The sequence below is a fragment of the Leptinotarsa decemlineata genome, unplaced genomic scaffold (assembly GCF_025532065.1).
Source record: "Leptinotarsa decemlineata unplaced genomic scaffold, Ldec_3_MD MMD2_tig00004307_RagTag_RagTag, whole genome shotgun sequence".
NCBI lineage: Eukaryota > Metazoa > Arthropoda > Insecta > Coleoptera > Chrysomelidae > Leptinotarsa > Leptinotarsa decemlineata.
The window spans coordinates 19,788,861-19,805,904 of record NW_027412606.1 but is presented as its reverse complement, the minus strand read 5'-3'; the positions used below and the strand labels follow the sequence as shown (position 1 = coordinate 19,805,904).

The 17,044-nt window shown below is 34.3% G+C and overlaps 1 protein-coding gene and 2 long non-coding RNA genes across 3 annotated transcripts in view; 1 reads left to right on the top strand and 2 right to left on the bottom strand.

Annotated features, from left to right (window-relative positions):
- Nucleotides 1-17,044, top strand: part of LOC141483989 (uncharacterized) — a 36,958-nt gene that overhangs the window by 14,207 nt on the left and 5,707 nt on the right. The window lies entirely within an intron of this gene.
- On the bottom strand, nt 3,581-6,301 carry LOC141483988 (uncharacterized). The gene is made up of 2 exons (XR_012466401.1): nt 5,192-6,301; nt 3,581-4,653 (listed from the first exon to the last, which is right to left on the bottom strand). It is a non-coding gene; the product is annotated as an uncharacterized lncRNA (long non-coding RNA).
- The window catches only part of LOC111507900 (aquaporin AQPAe.a), a 40,506-nt gene continuing 38,238 nt past the window's right edge, over nt 14,777-17,044 (bottom strand). The window contains exons 5-6 of the mRNA XM_023163283.2: nt 17,013-17,044; nt 14,777-15,046 (exon numbers count right to left, since the gene is read on the bottom strand). The exon at nt 17,013-17,044 is cut by the window's right edge and continues 49 nt beyond it. Of these exons, the coding sequence (XP_023019051.1) occupies nt 14,945-15,046; nt 17,013-17,044 (134 nt within the window). The 3' untranslated portion in view covers nt 14,777-14,944. The remainder of the gene's footprint in view (nt 15,047-17,012) is intronic.

Sequence of the window (17,044 nt, the reverse complement as noted above, 5' to 3'; positions counted from 1 at the left end):
CATTATTGCTGAATGTATAAAAACCTAATCCTTTTATAGGTTCCAAAACATTCCGCAAGTACTGATATTCAGGTTAATTGAGTGATTTCGAATAGAGATACACATTTCCAAATCTCAGTCCTTGTGGATGTGTTGATAGTGATATCATTGCATTCGTCTTTCCACAATTCGAAGGTCCTATAATGAGTCCTCGAACTGATGATGGAAGTAGTGGACCATGTCTGAATACCCTTTGTCCATTCAATCCACACCCAAATTTCTCATCTAGATTATCTACAGCAAACTTTTCTTTCTGTTTCACAATGCGCATCGTACCGTGGTTGGAGACTATATAAATGTTATTAGCTTATTCATTTCAATGTGTACCATCAAACGATACGGACGTATTGAAAGTGATCGTAAAATTAAAAGAGATTGTGGTTTTGTAAATGATTTAATAAACAAACTTCCTTTCGAATTACATATACCCGGAGGTTATCAATACTGTGGACCGGGTACAAAATTGAAACAACGTTCAGCTCGCAACGATCCTGGAATCAATAAATTAGATATTGAATGCAAAAAACACGATATTCAATATTCTAAGCATCCATCCGGTCTTGCAGCAAGACACTTAGCTGACAAAGAACTTGAATACAGCGCTTGGGATAGGGTTAAATCGAAGGACGCGAGTATTGGGGAGAGAGCAGCTGCATTACTTGTTACCAGCATTATGAAAACTAAAAGACATATGGGCATGGGTTGTAGGACCAATAAGAAAAAATGTAAGAGGAAACAAACGAAGAAAAATAAAATCAGAAAAGTTGCATTTGGTGCTGGGATAGTCCATAAAGTGCGAAATGTATTGAAGAAAGCTGGTGGGAATCAATTTGTGACGAATAATAGCAAAAAAGCTATCACTGTGGCATTGCAGGCGGCACGTAAATACCTCAAAGCTGCCGGTGGAAAGAAAAAAATCCGCACACCACGCATAATCCCTGTTCCCAAGATTGGTGGACTTTTGCCATTGACACCAATTTTTGCTGGACTATCCGCACTAGGGAGTTTGGCGGGAGCCGCTGCTGGTATTACCAAGGCCGTAAATTCGGCAAAAGCCAGCAGAGCGGCTTTAATGGAAACCAATCGCCACAATAAAATCATGGAGGCTGTAGCATTGGGTGAACGCTGAAGTGGAATATACCACAAACTATACCGTAAAGGTTTAGGACTATATTTGAAACCATACAAAGCCACAAACAAAACAAAAAACTAATTGAACCCCTACCTTAGAGGCCTCTTACTGATCTCGATCTCAGTTATTATGCACAAAAAATGGAAATTCCACATTTTCGTGGTGTTTTTATGCGTGACAGATTACCCTCTTCAGGTCCAAGACAAAACGAGACAGCTATTGTTAATTGAGATGGAATGAGTGGACCAGGCACACATTGGGTGGCATATAAAAAATGAGGGAAAGAAGTCACATATTTCGATAGTTTTGGAGATCTACCCCCACCATTGGAATTGACTCGATTCTTTCGAAAATGTTCGAATGTAAAAATTAAATATAACTATGATCGTCAACAGAAATTCAATACAGTTCTCTGTGGTCACTTGTGCTCACAGTTTCTCTCTGAATAATTTTCCAAATGAAAAATGGATACAACACCAAAACTGGATCGGGAGGCTATCAAGGGAATGGGGTTTTCACTCAGAATGTTTTCAAAATATGGTACCTTGAAAAAAATGGATAAAGTGATGCTTGCAATAATGCCCAAGGAAGTGATACTTGCATGTGTTGCACATGAGATTGCATATGTTTGGGAAAAGTTACCCAAACATCTACAAGATGACATCGATATAATGAAACATAGATATTGTTATGAACACCACCCCGATGAAAATTTAGATTCAGATGTTAATGATGGTCCTATACCTCGAAAATATATGTGTTGTATTTGTAATATAGAGGATGTGAATATCGGTATCAATGAAAATGATACTTATTACAATACAACACCTTCCAAAAAGTGTAAATTGCCTCAAATGTGCTGTTGCTGTGTACAACAATAAATTGAAATGTGTTTCAAAATATTCATCAGTCATGTCACGAAAGTTCGAGCTACAAGCTGTCGGGACAAGTGTCTTGAGTGCGAATTTTTTTCCAACAATTGAATTGGATAGGAACAGCCGTTATGGATTAGGACTTTTGTGATTCTATGGATGCAATACAATCAATAATATAACTGAAGCTAATAATTTAGTGAGTTTCAGATTCAGTAATGACAAGTCATCGATACTCCAAAAGTTTACAATTGAAATTACATATGGTGCTTACGAAATAGAAGAGATCAATGCCGTCATACAGAAACACATCATATTCAGATTGTTTCATGCTGAAAAACCAATTGATATCGTTGCAGATAATATTTTCTATCTACACGCCAATAATAATACATTCAAATGTGAAATGCGATCCAAATATGAAATTGATCTGACACATCCAAATTCTATAGCAGAAATGATGGGATTCGCTCATGACATATTTCCACCATATCAGATACATGAATCCTCATTACCAATTAACATCACAACTGTGAGACTTATCCGCTTAGATTGCAATATAATATCTGGTTCATATATAAATGGTGAAGAATCCCACATTCTTTTCTCATTCGATATTGATGTCGAACCTAGATACAATCTCACTAAAGAACCACACAGTATTATATATATATATATGCCTGTCAGTCCAGAAGGTCGTCAATTGATTCACAACATTACAGTGCGTATTTTGGATGACAAAAATAACCTTATCGATTTTGGAAGTGAAGAAGAGATTTTCATTATCTTGGAATTGAAGAAAATCGAATAACTATTGTTATGGGTTTCATTCACAATAGACAAAATCGTATTGAACAATCCCAAACCAAAACGAGCTGCACTATCAAAAAGAAAAGTGTGCATAAAAAGAAAAGTGTGCATAAAAAGAAGCTCATTCCACAAGTGTATGCTAAACAGTTAGCACATAACGCTCTGTCTGTGAGTGATTTTGAATTTTTGAAATCGATTGTATTGAAAGTGAGAAAATAACAATGGTGCTCGAAACAAACAGTGAAAAGTTGAATATATTCGATGAACCAGTGCTCGATCATTCTCTCATAAGTTTACATGAGCACACATATAAGCCCTACGGATCATCGCTATTCATGAATTCGGATGGAATTAGATTTGCAATCAATAATCAAGATGTTATACTAGATATTGTCGAGGGCTTCATTTACATAGAAGGTAAATTCACCCCGAAAGATGTACCGAAAACATGCTATCTCTTGTAACCCCCTAAATTTTGAAAAGGCAAATTTAATAATTCAAAATTTGGGATGCCAACACCTTTTGCTGATAGGCTGCTCAGTTTGATACGGGAGGGTGTGAATAAGTTCAACACAGGTCTGATTAATAGTTATAACAGATTAGTTTACTATTAATCAAATAAACCATTGGTTTACTTGACTAATTCTGATATTTGGGCGCCAGGTTGCAAAAGACAAAACCAAAGAGAAAGATATGACTTGTACCTAGCTTGGATTGAAAGGCAAAATAAATATAAAAAAATTAACAACTTCATTTCCTTTTTTACAAAATGGCTCCAAGCCAGAAATATATATAAAGATGGTGATATAATATTAGAAATATAAAATAATAATAAAAAAATTCAGAATATTTACAGTGTCGATAGTTGTCTGATTCAGTTTCACTGGTTGGAATACCTGGGGTGGCTGAGGAGTCTTGAAGAGGGCTGCAGAGACTAGTAACCACCTACTCTGGCTGGAGATGGATTCAGAGCTCACGTTGGAGTGCCTCTTTGATTAAGTTATTTAGTAGGAACCTCCTGCCTGTATCAGTCCTTCACCCAGTATACAGTTTCTCGATATCATGCGAAACAATGAAATGAATCAGATAAAATTCTACTATGATGGGAAACACAGATATCCTCAGAATTTTACTACTATATTCTGAATTAAAAAGATTAATTCCAATGGAATTCAGTTATATCAAAGGGTAATGTATCTTAAACAAAAAAAAAGAAAGGAAATAATAGTTTGGCAATCATTAACTATTTTCATACTATACTGAAAATCATCAAACAAATTGACAACTAATCCAAGGAAATATTAAAGATAAGGTACTAAATTGAAGTCAAATAAAAATTGTTACAATCTTTCATAGCTTGTCAATACTTTAAAGTAATAAGAAACCAAAGCTATAGTCAGAGAAATAACAAGCATAGAGCATAAATACAGAAGGGAGGATATCTGGTTGACCTTATAGGATAAAGTTAATTCAGATAAAATGGACTGCTTAAGTATTCTTGATGAGATAAATCGGAAGATAAAGATAGAATGGTATCAGTCAACTACTACAGAACAAATCAGGCCAGAAAACAAATTCTCTCAGGTTTGCATTTATTTCTCAAAGAGAAATTAATTGGACCAAAAGTAGGTCATATAGAAAATAAATGCTCACCTGAGGAATTGTCCTGGAAAGGTACTGCCTGAATGTCACCAAGCAATCAACTTCAACTCTCCTGTTCACTTCCAAATGTCCTAGTAATAATGATAACGTCACTGCAGCAACAGGTAGCTCGAGAATAAAATGCCAAGTATTCAGTATCTGAAATTTCATAAAGCGTAGATACTGATTAGCTTAAGCCATTCAAAGATGAAGGAGGTGTGCAAAGCAGATACTTCACTAACTGTGTAATTTTTAGAGCAAATTCAATTTAAAAAAAAATATCACCAAGGTAATCTGATGTTCTCTAGAAGAAACTCTGTGATCTCACTGTATTTAGAGGATGACTTGAGATTATTAAAATAAAAAGAAATGAATCCTCTAACCAAAAAAAAATACCACGATGCAGAATTTCTTCTTAAAACAATTCTAGCCAAAAATATATGGAGAAATAGATAATTCAGTGAATTAGCAATCTTTGCAAGACTCTAAATTTCATCGATGACTGAATAAAAGCCAGTATAAGGTAAATTTAAAAAATAACCTTCAATCACATGCAGTGTAATTATCACTAATTACAGAATCAAACTGATTTCTATGACTGAATAGAAAATCCAGGAAAGGCAAAAGATATACTTAAACAGATCTCCACAAATTTACTATGAATAAAGATAATTTCAAACAAAAGGTCAACACGTACCAGATATCAACCGTTCTCGTCAAACGCTGGGAAGGAAGAGATCTTTCTATCGTTTACGTCGAAAACGAATGCCCTCGGTCTTTGCGTTTTTGTTCTCAGATCCAGCCGGCAGTGACTATTATACCGTTTACGGAGAATAATATGATCGAAATTGTGGTGATTAAACTATTGATATTATAGGTAACATTAAGAATATATGAATGTAACGAAATATTCGTTACACTCTCGAATAATGCAATTGCATTTCTCTTCGATGAAATTCGTTACGAAATGGGTGGTGAAAAAATAGCTGTTGTTAGAAAACCTGGGATAACATCTACAATGAAAACCATGATATCATTTGGACAATCACATGCTAACACATTATTGACATCTGGCTGGAGACTTTCACAATTGAAACAAGATATCTTGGATACAAACAGTAATGTTTTTAGTGGAAAACTACCACTGAAATATTTGATGGGTTTTGCTGGAGATTACAACAAAAGTATCTTGAATGCTAAACAGGAATCGATTTTGATTATCGCCCGATCATTCAAAAACTCATATATAGGTGAGGTTGATGCTGATTTGGAAATAAATAAAATCGAATGGAAAATAAGACACATTGTACCAGATTATGAACACAAGCTCAAACTTTTGAGTAGAATAAACAAAAGCGGTCTGAATGCCAAAATCAAGTTGGCTTATCGTATGTTGAACCTCTATGAACTACCATCATTATATGGGGCTTCTTCAGACATATGGGTCATTAAAACAATTTACGTTCTGGAAACTCCTCGTTTTGTCATCATCGCATTCCAAAGTACTACCACATCAGAGGATAGAACACAGGATATTACAAAATTCACAACTGCTGATATCAATAGTATTGGAGTATACTTGAATTCTGAAGTTTATCCATATGAGTGTTGGAATTTGAATTTCGATAAGATGCTCCTGCTTATTATGCTTTTGAGAGTTTCCAGCGGAGTTATTATGGTGAAGATATAAGTGAACCTCTGATGGACATTGGATAATTTAGAGAGAATCCACTATTCGTCATCGATTGCTCCCATCAACCAAATGCAACAAAATCATCAATTATTGATATAAATATTGAGTTTGAGAAAAGGAAGACCAAGTTTCCAGACAACACTAAAGTATATGCATTAATTTTGCATGATACAGTTTTAACATACAAAGCATTGGATGGTTCAGTTCACAGCAGATATTGATACTCTTTAAATTATTGATACTATTTCATTTTTCCACTCTATCATGTACTGTTTAACGATTTTTTCTTCTTTCATTTGTAACTGACTTATATCATGTATTGTAATTTTTCCTAATTCATATATATCATATTTATTGTTTTGTAATCATTTTCTATTATATATAATGGGATTTGAATAAATAAAACATGAAAAAAATACAAAGTTTTTTATTTGACATTATTTATGATTCACAGAAACATACAGACTATCTAAAATAACTTCTTCCTCATAGTCATCATTTTCGCGACCATCTTCAAATTCCTCTCGATTTCCATCATACAATTCAAAGTGATGAATAATCCATTCTGGCAAGTATGGTTGGAGGCTATACAGGAATCTTCTCAGGTTCAGTCCAATCATAACCTCACAAAGTTGCCACAATTCCAATTCATTAACCAAAAATTTGTTACAAACTTCTGCGCCACTCCGATAGTTCTCAGCATCACGAAGACATAATTCGATTTCTTTTTCAGCATAGCATACACTCATATCAAAATTGCTTGCATGTACAGCTCCATCACCCAACACCTTCAATTTAGACGACAAATGTTGAACCGATGATTTGAGATCTACAACATCGACCCAATCTTGACTGTCATACTGCATTCACATCTTTGAATGGTTGAACTGAAATCAAATAAAAAAAAAAAATCAGCAACCTCCAACTTGTTTCCATGATATAATACTCACATTCCCATTCTATTTGTACTTATAAAGTGAGTGTATTCAACTGAGTTAGTAATGTTTATATTTCTATATAATTATCATCTAAATTATCTAATATATGAATATTATTAAAACAAAAAGAAATTCACTAAACATAATTACTATTATTATTCAATCATACTGAATACTGACTAGAGATCGCGTTTTCATACCTGCAAAACTGCGGGCTCTGACCTAAATACACCATCGTATATTTACCACCCGATGAGTTGATACAAGTTATATCGCCATCACTGAATTGCAACGAAATACGTTTTGGTAGCCATGTTTCAAATAATTTATCATTGCTCACATTTTCCAAAGTTAATAAAATTGATTTTCCAAACCTTGTAGAGTAAGTTGACATATTCTTAATTATATATACTTCATCAATTGGTAATGATGATAAAGCCTTTTGCTCTAGTATTTCAACCTCCTGTACAATCAAGTTATTGATTTTATTTAAGTCTACTTTTGATTGGACATGATGAAAATATGTATGAAAATATAAACAATTTCCAACAGCAAAATACACTCAACGTCTTCCTTCTATTACGAACTGAATAACACTCTACCAATTGCTTACTGCTGCAGATATATTCGTCTACTGATTTCATAGTGTGCCAGCGCGAGTCACCCCCACCATGAAACCGTGAAAGGTTCACATTGCTAGTTGCTACCCACTAGAGATGCCTGACGTCACAGCCAAACCCACTTCCCAACTGGATGCGATAACAGATGCCGATACGAACAGGCACTGGTCGTTGTGCTCTCGGAGAGGGCAGACGTTAGCACAGTCCTCGGCCACCTGCGTATCACCATCGATAGCGAGGCTAGAGCGATGCGTTACGTCACAGCCTTCTTCACTTCGAGAGAGGTGAGGGCACACCGATGAATACGCATTACTCAGCCTGACGTCGTGGATTGAACATCTTGCTCTCTCACCGTTGAACGGCTGCTGCTGCTGTGACTTCACACCACTTCTAACTTGGTGGCCTCACACCAATGGAGCATTCATTACTTGGAGGATCTTCGAAGTATACAGACGTATGTTTGTACATAGACAAGCACATGATGAAACCCTGTATCGTGCATTCTCTCTCACACACACAAACACACACACAAAATCTCATATGAAAAAAAATCTGAACGATCCATGAACCAGACACTTCAAGGTCACATCGCCTTGACTTCACTAAACAACAAAAAAAGCAATTATTACGTCACAGTGGTGACGGGAGACTGAGAAGCGGAAAAAAAATTCTGGACGATCCATGCACCAGACACTTCAAGGTCACATCACCTTGACTTCACTAAACAACAACAAAAAAAAGCAATTAATACGTCATAGTGGTGGGGGGAGGCTTAGAACCGGCTCAAATCTCCTACTTCCAGCCTTCACTGTTGCGATATATTTCACCACATCAGCAAACATTTTTCAAAATTGCAGAAGCAGGTTCAACAATAACTGATCGACCGAAGTTTTTGAATGAATGAATGAAAAACGTTTATTACAAATTTTTTCAGGTTTTTTTTACAATCTTTTATGTGTGTATGTTTGTGTAGGACCCTGCTATAGGCTTATACCTCTTCAGGGTGATCTGATCGACCGAAGTGGAGCGCTTATATATATATATATATATATAGTATATAGTAAATAGTAAATAGAAACAGCACCACCTAGCGGTAGTGCTTTGCGTTAGGAGTAATGTGATCAAATATGAATATGAATGAAATCTGCTATAGAGACACATGTCTTATGGAATCATAGTATGTCAGAAAAATTAATTTCTATGATGATAAATATATTAGTCTGAAACACTATATTTACAGGAACAACAGTGAAAATGTGGAAAAAATGTTTATCGCGCTATTACAATACCCAATTCGACAAGTTGCATTATTGTATCTTTATCATGCAGCAAGTAAACGTTATACTGATTGAAAGAATAGAGAAATCAATATGTGAAAACTTCATATTGAATAAATTGAACTGAAAAACTCTTTGAGATACTTGTGTTCGCATCATGTAATATTTGGGGGCTCACAGCCCCGTATAGCAGGACATCGACAGAAAATGAGCTCGTATTCGAATTGAAGAACACACAGTTTTCAGGTCGGAGTGTGGAAATACCTCCTTTTCAGTTGAATACACACTTACCTCATATGGTATATTGGCATAAATCTTGGATTATATTGGGTTTCAAGAACAATATAGTAATACATTTCAAATTGAAACATGTGTATTGCGACATGTAAAAGTTCATGTTGAAAATATAATTAGGTGTGAAAAATATGTGTCTTTTTCGCTGTAAAATGGTGTGTTGTGACTGCATGTATTGTTTAGGAGAACTTCCAAACCCCGTTAAGCATGATGTTCGCGAAGAATGAACTCTGTATTCATTTTCATAGTCAAACCACACTCCACCGTCAGATATTGCAATATAGTGTCGCATTTCAAATGATTAGATTGTATTGCAATACGTGAAAGTTTTTGTTAGGCGGGCATATGCATGTGTGAGAAATATCAATCTATTCTACTGCTAAATGGCATGTGTTGACCCTACGCATCTCTTTCGGAAACTTCGCAAATCTCCGTAAAGTGGCAGTGAATAAACTCACGTTGAGTTTCGAACCCAAACCAAACTGCTTTTCAGTTGAAATCATATCAATATCATCTACTATATGGCTTCAGATTTGTAATAAATTATGTTTCGAAAAGGAAAACGGAGTGTGACATTTTTAATTATTACATCGTTTTTAGGCATGCCGAAGTTCATGTAGGGGCATGCATATGTGTGAGAAATATCAGTCTGTTCTCCTGTAAGATGTCAAGTGTTGACACTACATGTCTACAAATTTCCGTCTAGCATGGCATTGGCGGAGAAGTCAAAGTAAAATTTTAATAACCATTTTTGATATATGAATGTTTACAGGCTGATTCACGGTGGATGGCACATGAGACGTTTCTGGTGAACCGAACAACGGATCACTTTGAAAATTTAATGGAGGGCATATTCGGACATTCTCTAGCCAACTAAAATATTTTCGACAATGCGGTGTTGCCGCTTCTATTAGAAAGCAGTAGCAACTTTGATTTTTCAAATGGAACACTCTGTATATAATATCATTTTTGGAATCTCCAACAATTGCCCGACAACTTTTTTGATATTTTCCTATACCTATCTGTTACCGTTTTCGAAATAAAAATTAATTTCAATTGTTTTCTTCGAAAATCATGACTTCTAAAAATGCCGATATCTTTTAGTTAAGAAGTAGTATGATATCGAAATTTGGTTTGGAGTTAGGTGATACTAGGACACTTCCCACACGTCAGCCTAATCTCCGTTACTTCAATACAGGGTGGTAAAAAAATACAGTTTTTTCGTTTGCTCGAAAAAGTTACTGAAATTTGATTAATTTAAATGGAACACCCTGTATATTATTGAAAATTCGGAAAGCTGCTGAAATTTACTTTCTTTCTATGTATATCATACCTATACCTAACTAGTCAAGTTTCGGACTTATGAACATTTATTTGTGAAAATGTCCCTTCAGAATGGTATTTCCATTCGGTATTTGGTAAGCAGGCCATGATTACTATTTGACAGTAGCGTTGTGACATTCTCCTAATAATATCGACATTTTCGTCACTTCAGAAGTTGCAAATACCTTCAAAACGATGGAACAAAACTATTCAAACGAAGTTCTTATGAATTTGTTTATTATTTTTGGACAGAGTGACAAAATTATCAGCAGAACATGTAGAAAGTTCAATGAAAAGTATCCGAATCTACCGCCAATGAACCTCAAGAAATTTATACGAATTCGGAACAATTTCAATGCATTTGGATCAACTTTAAAAGCACCAAGAAACTTGCCTCGACCCGTAACTTTCGAAGACAACCAGATTAATGTCTTAGCATATTTTCACGCATTTCCCGAGTCATCGATAAGAAGTGCTGAAGAAGATTTGGGTATAAATTATTCATCGGTTCAAAGAATCTTGCGAAGACATAAAATGCATGATTATAAATTCACCAAAATTCAAGCAATGAAGCCTCAAGATCCTCAACAGAGAGTAGAATTTTGTGAAATGTTGTTGACACGCTTTCAAGAAGATCCACTTTTTTTAAATAAAATTATTTAGACTGATGAATCGAAATTTTCGAGAGAAGGGATTTTCAATAGAAAAAATCGTCATTATTGGTCCAGTGAAAATCCTCATGTCACAAAAGAAGCCGGATTTCAAGAAAAATTTAGTTTTAATGTCTTCTGCATGTTGATGGACAACAAATTGAGGTACGTGATATACGAGGAGTCATTAACATCCAGAAGCTACTTGAATATTTTGGAGAATACTGTAGACAGTTTCGTGGATAATCTGCCACTCGAAGATTATCGAAACTGTTGGTACCAACTAGACGGAGCTCCTGCACATTGCACAAGAGAAGTGAGCGCAGAACTGGATAGACTATTTGACGATCGGTGGATGAGACGCTTGGGACCATGGAATTGGCCAGCGAGATCACCCGATCTTAATCCATTAGATTTTTATTTGTGAGGAATGTTCAAAGAAAAAGTTTACAAAATACCCGTGCGTTCGAGAGATGAATTGTTAGAAAGGATTGCCCAAACATTTGAAGATTTGGATCCCAATGAAATCAGATCTGCCAACCACGAAAGCAGTCAACACCCGCATTTTAAAGTGCTTGGAAGTGAACGGCCAGCGATTCGAACATATTTTGAAATATTCCACATGATTGTTTTACTTTTTTATAATTATTCAAATCAATATTTCCAATTTCAAGTTTCTTGGTGCTTTTTTAAAGTTTATCCAAACATATTGAAATTGTTCTGAATTCGTATAAATTTCTTGAGGTTCATTGGCGGTAGATTCGGATACATTTCATTGAACTTTCTACATGTTCTGCTGATAATTTTGTCACACTGTCCAAAAATAATAAACAAATTCATAAGAACTTCGTTTGAATAGTTTTGTTCCATCGTTTTGAAGGTATTTGCAACTTCTGAAGTGACGAAAATGTCGATATTATTAGGAGAATGTCACAACGCTACTGTCAAATAGTAATCATGGCCTGCTTACCAAATACCGAATGGAAATACCATTCTGAAGGGACATTTTCACAAATAAATGTTCATAAGTCCGAAACTTGACTAGTTAGATAGGTATGATATACATAGAAAGAAAGCAAATTCCAGTAGCTTTCCGAATTTTTAATAATATACAGGGTGTTCTATTTAAAATAATCAAATTTCAGCAACTTTTTCAAGCAAACGAAAAAACTGTATTTTTTTACCACCCTGTATTGAAGTAACGGAGATTAGGCTGACGTGTGGGAAGTGTCCAAGTATCACCTAACTCCAAACCAAATTTCGATATCATAGTACTTCTTAACTAAAAGATATCGGCATTTTTAGAAGTCATGATTTTCGAAGAAAAAAATTGAAATTAATTTTTATTTCGAAAACGGTAACAGATAGGTATAGGGAAATATCAAAAAAAGTTGTCGGGCAATTGTTGGAGATTCCAAAAATAACATTATATACAGAGTGTTCCATTTGAAAAATCAAAGTTGCTACTGCTTTCTAATAGAAGCGGCAACAACGCATTGTCGAAAATATTTTAGTTGGCTAGAGTATGTCCGGATATGCCCTTCGTTAAATTTTCAAAGTGATCCGTTGTCTGGTTCACCAGAAACGTCTCATGTGCCATCCACCGTGAATCAGCCTGTATATGACACGTCACATAGATATTTCATCTAATATCACTTATATCAATAACAGCACATGTTACACAAAAATATCATTTTTATACTCTTTCAGGGAGTAAAAACAACTTGTTACCAAACAAGTCTTTGACTTTTTTCTTGAATTAGAAAAAATGTATTTCACTTCTGATGCTGTGTTGTAATAAGTTGAAATATTTTGCCCCGGCATAAAGTGGTGAACCTTTGTAGTCATTACGGTTTATTTTTTCCTGATTGTTTCTCTGTCTCGTTTGATAAGAATGAATTTCTTCATCTCTTGTTAGCAAATGGGAATGTACACGAACGTAGCGTAATATTTTGTGAAGATAAATATATGGTAATGTGAAAAATGTTTTGTCTTGGAATGTTTTCTTACAACATTCTCTGTATTTGGGATCAAAAGTTAGTCTAATGAAGCGTTTTTTCATTATAAAGATTCTATTTATTTGTGATGAGTATCCCCAAATGGTAATATTTATATTAGGCTTAGAATACACTAGAACATAGTATATATCCAAGAGATTATGTCTCGAAAAATTTGATTTCATTGTTAGGAAGGCAAAATATATTTTTTTCAGAGAAGTACACAAGTATTCGATGTGATTATTGAAAGCCAATTTATTGTCAAGTTGTGTTCCAAGGAATTTTGTATATTCTGTTGTTTCGAATCCTAGATTCATTTGGAGAGGGGGCTGATATTCCCTTGAAAACTGGATAAATGTTGTTTTATCTTCATTATTTATTAAATGATTGTTTCTACACCAACATTCGAATTCATTGATTACTAGTTTCGTTATATTCATTTAGACCTGAGGACGTCACAATGATTGTTGTGTCATCGGCATACATGAAAACTCGTCCTTCGAGAAAAACCTAGCATTCAGTTTCAAGTTTAAACCAAACTTTACCATCAGATCTGGCCAATGTGTGGGGAAAAAGAGACCAAAGTGAGTTACTTGTCGTACTGAACTTTGTTGCAAATTATGTTGATATTTAATCTTTATTTCAACGTTACAAAATAATTCAGTTCCATCAAACGCATTGAGTCCGCTCTGAGTACAAGCGATTTGTTGCTATTTTGCCAAAAATGATTTTTGCATTGGCGACTGTTGAATAATATGGTATGTTTTTAAGGTCACATGGTTATGTTGTTAGTATTATTCATTATATTTATCATTATTGGAAGATATGTATTCCAAAACAAATTGTACTAGTGATATTTGTTCAATAATATTCTTCGTGAAATTGCAAATTATATTTGATACTTTACGAAGACAACTTATTTCATCTACTCCAACCCACATTTTGTTCAAAATGGTTGCTCTTGTAGAAACTAATTTTTTTTTTCGACAGGTATACAGCATTTCCATCCGAAGATGTTTCAACTTCACGTAAAAAAATAAAATTCACAATTTTGTTTCGTTTTATTTCTCCATTGTGATTCTTATTGGTAATTTTTATTCACTTTACTGATTCAGAATGAACTCCAAATCATCATGGTCTCCATTCCCTTTAGTTCTACTACTCTGTTAAAAATTTTCCATGAGTTACAAAGATGTTTTCCAAAAATATTATAAATTTAAGTTTTAGGCCACTTACCATTTCTGTTCAATGTTTCTTTTATTTCTTGACCTCCATCAATTTCATAGTTTTGAATTTCTACTCCCAAATATGTAGTGGTCTAACTATTGAACTTATGTCTATTTGTTTTCTTTCATTTCAATACAAGGTCCACTTGTTCCTGAAGGCATTATTCTTTCAGCATGATGAGCATTTATATATACAATATGTGGAATCGATAGAATGAAACGGAGTACCGTGGTAAAAATCAAGGGCAGAATGAAACTTCACAGTTTGATAAAATTTATATTATTGATGATTAATCACAAAGTAATACTGTGGAATCTAAAAACAAACCGTCACCAATTATTCGATTACATGGCGCAGTGGATGATGTAAAATTATTTGACGAGTTAATATTTTTCATTTTGATCTATTCTAAATTTTGGACAACATACATTTCAGAAGTCGTATCCGTCGGATTCGCCTTTTCTGACACGAAAAAGAGTCCTGTACAAAATTCCAGCAACAACTCCCCCCAATAATGGTCCTACCCAATAAACCTGAAACAAAAATGAAATTATCAAAATCACAAGAATTTAATTAGTTTGTGGATACCAAAATTGGTGTTACAGTTTCAGAAGTGATTATTTTAGAAAATCATTCAACATTCATGAAAAATATCCTCAAATACTATCATTTTCCAAGATATATATATATATACAGTGTATATGTATATGTTACATGTATAAAATATGTTATGTGAAAAACACTATATGTTATGTATAACTTATATAGTATGTTTTTCACTACGAAAAAGCTACTGTAATATATAGACAGATAGTTATATAAACCGATATATAGACCACCACCGGTAGACAGCTGTTTCAGCCTATTTGGCATCGTCAGTACCAAGAAAAGTACCTAATAAAAATAGCTGCGTAAACGCAAGCAAGACATAAGTGGAACCACCAAGTCGACTTGCCAAGTTTTCATGTCAGTGTTAGTGGTTTGATCAATCGACAACTGTGGTAGCAGAAATTTGGAAAGCTAACTGGGAATGCCATCGGAAAACGACTCTACATGTTTCTAGAAATTATATGAAATCGAGAATGGTTAATGCTGTCAAGCTGCTGGAAAATAATTCCATGAAAATCAAAAGATAAATTCTGATCATTCCCATATTGATTTCAATTTGAGAGGCACCGGTAAACAGATGTTTCAGTCTATTAGGCATTGCAGTACTGACAGGCGGTCCTCGATTGGTGTGACAAACATAATGTTTCTCTTCAATATTTTTCCATCATAACTTCATATTCTATTGACGAATTTTAGTCTTCAATCAAACTGTCCGAATAACTAAATGTAGCTGGTTGTAATGGAATTCTGCAAAGAAAACAAATGTACGTTTTGAGTTATCATACAAATAAAAATAATGTCGTACTTGTTCTTTCCTGCTTTCATAGAAGGTCATATCGACTGATAATAATGATTCAGTTTTAATGAATAACTTCATAATTGCATCCACTTGTCAGATTGGGAGATACCCAAATTTGACCACTGTGACCTTTGACAGTATTTTCTTCCTCATATCTACCTCATACGATCGTTACAGGGAAACAATTTCTTTAAAAAATATAACGATTTCCGTAATTTTCATTTCTTGAATTTTCAGTTTTTGATTGAATTTCTTACAATCTATGATGACTTTGGTGCTGTAGCTTCTCTCAGTCGATTCCATTTTGAATAACTAATATATATGAATGTATTAAATTCTCTTCGACTGAGCTGATGAATACCCTTTCAGATTATTCAAATCTTGATGTTTCTCACTACAAAAATGATCAATGATCCCTGTTGGTCGCCCACTGAAGTCATTTATTCGAATATTTCGATTACTATGAGTATACAACAATCAAGAAGTGAAGCTTTTTTGAATGATACAGCCTTCATTATATTCGATCAACATTGAAAATTATGATATATTTCAAGATAACTCAGTAGACCTACTTCGTTTGATTTGAAAGGGTTATATAAAAATACTTCGTGTTTTCTTATGATCAGATATGTATTTAAAAACACACCTACTCGTAAATGTTACTAATTACAATGGTGCAAAAAAGCATCAAACGTTAATTTTCCAATATTCTCCCACGAAAAAACGTTTTCTTCAACTGAGGTTCTGTTCACAACAGATAATATGTTAGGACAAAATGGAGAGATCTATAGTACCTTCCCATTTGAACAAAAAACTGGCTATTCGAGTTTTCTCGAAATTGATAAGTTAAAAAAACAAGAACTGAAGTAATGGTGTCAAATTGTAATAGAAATATGCATGCAAAGAATATTTTCGTGTAATTGATCACCACATGCATCGACTTATTTTATTTTTCTCTGAAATTTACCACATTAACAATACCATATCGGAGTATTCATATTTCTGTCTAGATACCAGTCAATTCATTGGGACCAGGGGTCAATTCACTTTGTTAGACATTCAATTTTAGAGAAAAATCGACATATACTCACCCAATGATATTCCCAAGAATTCATTATAACTG